Genomic DNA, 6,000 nt, shown 5'->3' with positions numbered 1-6,000 from the left:
TCCCTGTAAGCTGGGTGAAACCCAGAAATGCCCACATAGGCCGCACACAAATTGGCCCCTTTAAGTTACAGTGTATGTGCGGCTGCGCAAAAAAACTTAAAGCGCCCATGCACTTAAACAAATGGCCTGCGCACTACAAAAAAAATTAGATTATACATTGCACCCCACCTAATTTTTCTTTCTGCTGCTTTCAATAACTTCACCCATAACGTTCCCGCAGGAACTCAACTAATATTGAAAATACGTCAAGTACTTGTGCAGTTAATGAGGTTGTCTGGTGTTTATATGCATGTGACTGTAAATTCATAAATGACTGCAAAAAATCAATCTTTAAGATAAATTGACAAAATTGGCTATGAAAAATGGTTAAAAAAACAAATAAGCTTTTGTACAGTGCCCCCCATGACCAAGCAGATACCTCAATACCCACTTTTCTGCTTCTGGGAATCGAATGAGACAAATGTGTACCTTAGAATTAACTGAATTTTTAATAGAAGGAAATTACTGCTTAATTAAAATGTCCATTCTACAAGACGAGGCTAAATTTAGTTTGAAGAGAAATGTGGGATGATGTGGAAATGTTGGAATTCTCCAGGGAACAGTCATCGTGAAGGGAGAACAGCTGTCTTTATTTTTGGCAGCAGTTCCCATTCTTTTTGTTATCACCTTTCAAAACAACTCAATAATGTCCCTTCACAAAGCAAAAGCAGCCTTTGCTACTGTAGGAAAGGGAGGAATAGATTCTGCATTGAGTCACATTTGCTGGATCAAAGCCAACTATTAACGCAAGACCCACAAAAGGTTAGAGCTTGAATGGAACTAAAGATAATAAATAAGGACCTGGATCTTTCATGTGATTTCTTTTGGGTTTTTTTGTACTCATCAAAATGAGGGATGTCAGTGCTTGGGGAATAAAACTATTCCCATTTCCGACACCCAAAACCCAACATAAAGTGTTCTCAGGTCAGGTTTAGCAGAGACAGATAGAGAATAAAGTTCCTTCTACTTAGTCTCAGTAATTTTCCCCAGCCCCAACTGCTGAAGAACACCCCTATAACCAAATAAGTATTATATGTTGTAAGCATCAAAGTTCCAGTATATAGACATGATGTTCACACCCTGGATATATATAGAATTTGTTTCAGCACAGAATGGAATAGGAAAATAGGAAGAAAAGTGTGACAGGTTTATCTTGGGTTGTAATTATTTGGCCTATAGTGAAAGAAAAAAGTTACATTTTTACAATGGCTTGTACATTTGCAGGATGTCCCAAAGTATTTCACAATCATTGAGTTATTTTTGAAGCAATGAGATATTGACCAGTTAATTTGCTTTAATAGTGCTGGTTGAGGAATAAATGTTGGTCAGGAAAATGAAGAGAAACTTTCCAGTTCTTCTTCAAATGGTGCCATGGTACCCTTTATGTCTACTTGAACAGTCAACAGGGTCCCAGCTTATCATTTCATTGGATAAATGGTACCTCTGACAGTGCAGCACTCCTTCAGTACTACATTCTAATTTCAGCCTAGATTATATACTGAAGTACTCAAGTGGAACTTAAGCCCACAATCTTCTGATTTAGCAGTAAGTTACTGTTATATCATGGTGCATACAACATCAAAGACCCCTTTTTTTTGTTTGAGTTATGTCTTCTTCATGCCCTGCTCCAATTAACCCGAATTGACCGCAATGTCCCTCAATTGTTTATATATGCTTCTATCACTGTTGTTGTGTATATGTTACTGCAAAGACCACACTGATTAGTTCATTTAGCTTTCTGTTTATTGGTGATCATGTAGCTCCTCAGCGAATATTTGTTAGTTACTGCACTATTTTCTTTGGCGCTTACATGAGGGCCTTAAAGTTCAGTTATGCCAAATGATATAATGACTACAGCTATATAACTGACATAGTCTAATGTATTAAAATTTGAAACAGGTAAATTATTCTGAGAAATTGCATTAAGGAATTTGCTTCTGTGCAACTTTTTTATTGACAAAATACCAAACTAAATACAAAGCAAATAAACCACAATCGAACACACAATTTAACACCTGTTATCATTTTTAAAATTTATTTTGAGAAAAATAACTGAAATGCAGTGAATATGACATTAAATTCTCAAACATAAAAAAGTGTAAAATTTAAAGCATCTTATTTTACAAAGTTTTGAGCCTGATTTATTCTCTTACTGGTATTTGTTTAAATTGAAACACCATTTTAATCACCTAAAAAGCTGTAGTTTACTTCCTCTTACATTACAGAAATGAAAGCAGTTGAATCCCCTTTATTAGAACATTATAGTTTTTACTGTAAAATCACTCCTATTGAACAGTTTGCTTGATCATGTTTGTGTAAAACATTAACCATCTTCAAGAGTTAAGAAAAATAATTACATATTCTGAAATCAGATTGATCCGTGATGTGTAGAATTGTCTCCTTTTTCATTTTGACATGTTACTCCTGGTAATATAAAAACAAAAAAAAAGGTCAAAACATTGAAACAATAGTCATGAAGGTTTAAAAATAAACACTGAAAGCTTTCTCTTTCTGATAAATCAAATTGGAAAGTTGTCTCTTTAAAAACAGTGCATTCACCACTTCATTGTAATATGATACATCACATTAGTGAGGGTGATTTCCTCCCTTCATTATATGTTGTGGCATCATGGACAACTGTGGCAAGATTTCTTTGAGTCGATATTTCTAGTGAGAATACAGTTAAAAGGAGTGTGATTACATTGCACTAGCAATACTGATAAGAAGACATCACACATCTGTTTATGCTCCTTGGGACAATTTTACTAGGTTAAAGACACCATGTGCAAGCAAGTTGTTGTTGATGCTGTTACTCTAAGCAATGGCTCCAGATTTTGGGGTATGGAAGCTCTATATCATTGAGCGTGGAAGTCTGGATCTTATTCTGCATCCAATGTAATGAGTACTTGGAAATGTAGGTGGGAAGCACCCTGACTGTACCACTGTTCATCAAGGTCCCACCTTCATGTAAATTAGAGGGCCTCCTCATAATACAGCTCGAGTGCCTGAGCAATACTCCTAATGTTAATCACCTATTTTTGAAGGACTCTTCAGGTGAGGTCTGCTTTAAAATTAGAATTTTTTTCCTGGGTGGCTCACAGCTCGCAATAAAGCCGTCTTTTGTTTCTGCCCTGGCTGTTCCTTGGCTTCCAACAACCAACTCTTTAAAGGAGAATTGATGTCCCTCTCTTTTGAAAAACAAAAATCAGACTGCTTCAAGGCAGCCAGCAGCACTTTACAACCTGTTGATGCCCAACAGTACAGTCCGTGCTTCCCCTTGCTGCTCCCAGCGTGTCATGCACTGAGCATGAGATGACCACAAAAATATTTAAATGAGCTGATGTCATTTTAATGTACAAAGTCAACTTGGTGAACCTGCATTCGTCACCGTAGGGATGAGACAAAATCATTCCCACAGAATCTCATTTGCTGATTCCTTACAAAGGAAGCACAAGTAAAATATTCTATCAAATCACTATCAAATTAAACAAGCTTCCCCACCACCACCACCACCACCACCCCACCCCCCAGGACATTGAGCTCTTGTAAAATATCCCCTCTGCCAGCTAGAGGTTAGACTTCTTACCAGGAGAGTCCTATAATGTTCCCCTAATAAGGTTAAGATAATTCAAAAGAGGGGGAATGCAGGGCAAAGTATACAGCAGCCTCCTCTCAACACAATAAAATGATCTAAAATGCAGTGACCGCCTGCCGCCAAATTAACATGAATTCAGTGAAGCATTTTTAACAGATTTTTCTTAAGGACTTTCATTTTAGGTTCAGTAGAAGCAGACTAGGAAATGCCCCACAGTGCATATTAGAAACAGTTGGTAACTCTGCAGCCATCTCATCAAAATAGATGAATGATGGTGCCAGTACTAAAGCAAAGCTAACATTTTACTTTCCAGCTGATACTCAAATAGATAGAAATTTTACGCACAGCAATTAACAGTATGCTGGTTAACAGGCTTATGCAAAACTCCAAAGTGCATTGTTCCGGTGAAGCTGCTAATTCATTAAAAATATAGTGTTCAGGGAAATTTCAAACCCAAAATGTTGTACTTTGTTGCAATATTAGAAGAAAAGTTTCCTCTATTAGAAGTGTATGGCATTGATTTACAGATTATATTGAAAATTGAACATCATATACTTTTTTGTGCTTAATGAGATGAGGTATGTCGGTACACCTGCATCAAGCATTTCTGCTCCAAGTTTAACCGAGTTTCCATTTGAAAAGCAAATCTCCTACTCTGCCCCAACAATCTCTTAGCCCTAAACGAAGAAATGCATCCCTGGCTGCATTATTTCATTTCCTTTTTGCTCCACCAGCCATCACTGTAACTTCACTGAATGAAATTGTCAGTTGAATAAAGTTTTATTCAATACGTCATTGCTCATTGGGAACTGGGAAGAGATTGCACAAATAGATTTCACATAAGATCTGTTGAGCCAGCAGAGAGAGGAGATTTTACTCTCATTTCATTTTTTTTCAGTCTGGTCTGAATTGAAACTGAGATCGCAGTTGAAATGTTGGTGTGATAGCCTGCAGTGCCACCTGAGATTTGTTAAAAGTGTGAGCTCAAAAAAAGTACCCATGGAATTGAAGGATGAAACATTAAATGAGTGCAATGAAAGGTTCCTGCAAAAGTCACAGTGAGTTAGTACATGCAAACACAGCCTACAATTATGCAGAGTTTCCAGCCTAGACATGTTAGTCACCGAAAGCTTTAGATAGTTGAAGAGTGAGGTAGACCATATATAAATACAATATATATAAAAGAGGCCATTTCCTTACTTTGAATGTAGCTCTTTCTGAAAGAAGAAGGATGATCATGTAAATTTTTCTAGTTTACACCAAAAAGGGTTGTTAGCTTGTGGTCAGAATACGTTGTTACCAATATTTTCAGCAATTCAAAATGATACTGTAATTATTATATTTATTCATTCCACAAAACAGGTTGCACAAATTCATCAGTTACCGATACCACCTATTTTGTTTTGAAAAGGCGATCAGAAATACTAAGGGAAAAGCAAGCTCTCACGTCTTCTTTTAGCCTAGCCTTTATAATGCTTCATAATTAAATGTAGGTTATTGCTGCTATTCCTATGACAACATTTAAATCAAAGCACAGAGAGAATCTGCAACAATACTTGTAATAGATTTGTGTTTCTCTCTGTGCTTTGAAGCTGCCATTTGTTGCTTTGTTGAGAATCCTGACTGTAACTGGAATATCCGCTAGTATTATAATAAAAAATACTCTTAATATTATTTCATGATAGGATTGTAGATTTTATTAGGTATTAATATTACAAGAAATATACCCATGATGAACTGTATGTTATAATGTGACAACTGCGAGCTGATCAATAGAACATCTTGGTTCAATGAAAGCATCAGAACAATTATTCAACCTACTTGATAATATATTAGCACTGAAAGCATCATTCTGCTGGCAGTGTGCATTGCTGTCCATATTCTGTTACTACTTCAAGTAACTTTAGTTTAAACTATTTTTCTCCAGTTACATTTTTCACATTATAAGGCTAGATATAGCTGTAAAAACTAGGAAGGTAAAAATCACAACCGACTGAAAAACAGAATAAGTTGTCTCTGACACGGACTTGATGGACCGAATGGCCACCTTCTGTGCCATTATGACTCTATGACCATTATTAGTCGTTGATGGTGGTAGTACATCCAATATGGAGTTCATAAATTCCAGTAGTCTTATTTGCACTACTAATGATGTGATGGAAGAAATGAGCCTCAAAGCCTGCATTCTTTTGTTACTGATCCCACCGCGCACTCTCCGACCTCCAACTACCCCTTGCCCTCGGGACTGCTGGGAGACCGGTGACAATAGCTTCTGGGGCATTGGTGGAAGGATTGCTGATGCCTCATTTGGAGGGAGAGGGCTCAGAAGTGGCCACCTCTTACTCCTCCCAGTCTTCAACAAGCCA

The 6,000-nt window shown here is 37.0% G+C and overlaps 1 protein-coding gene across 4 annotated transcripts in view; it reads right to left on the bottom strand.

The window, feature by feature from the left end:
• Positions 1-2,040: 2,040 nt before the first annotated feature.
• Positions 2,041-6,000, bottom strand: part of LOC137383847 (ladinin-1-like) — a 143,117-nt gene continuing 139,157 nt past the window's right edge. For 2 of the 4 annotated variants that reach the window (XM_068057148.1, XM_068057151.1), the window contains 2 exons: positions 4,835-4,851; positions 2,042-2,463 (listed from right to left, as the gene is read on the bottom strand). In XM_068057148.1, the coding sequence (XP_067913249.1) occupies positions 2,445-2,463; positions 4,835-4,851 (36 nt within the window). In that variant the 3' untranslated portion in view covers positions 2,042-2,444. Of the gene's footprint in view, positions 2,464-4,834; positions 4,852-6,000 lie in introns of all 4 variants that reach the window. The other 2 variants (XM_068057147.1, XM_068057149.1) reach the window with 2 other exon arrangements.

The sequence above is a fragment of the Heterodontus francisci genome, chromosome 25 (assembly GCF_036365525.1).
Source record: "Heterodontus francisci isolate sHetFra1 chromosome 25, sHetFra1.hap1, whole genome shotgun sequence".
In the NCBI taxonomy this organism is placed as follows: domain Eukaryota; kingdom Metazoa; phylum Chordata; class Chondrichthyes; order Heterodontiformes; family Heterodontidae; genus Heterodontus; species Heterodontus francisci.
Note: the sequence above shows the minus strand (reverse complement) of the source record. Positions and strands in the feature narration are given on the sequence as shown.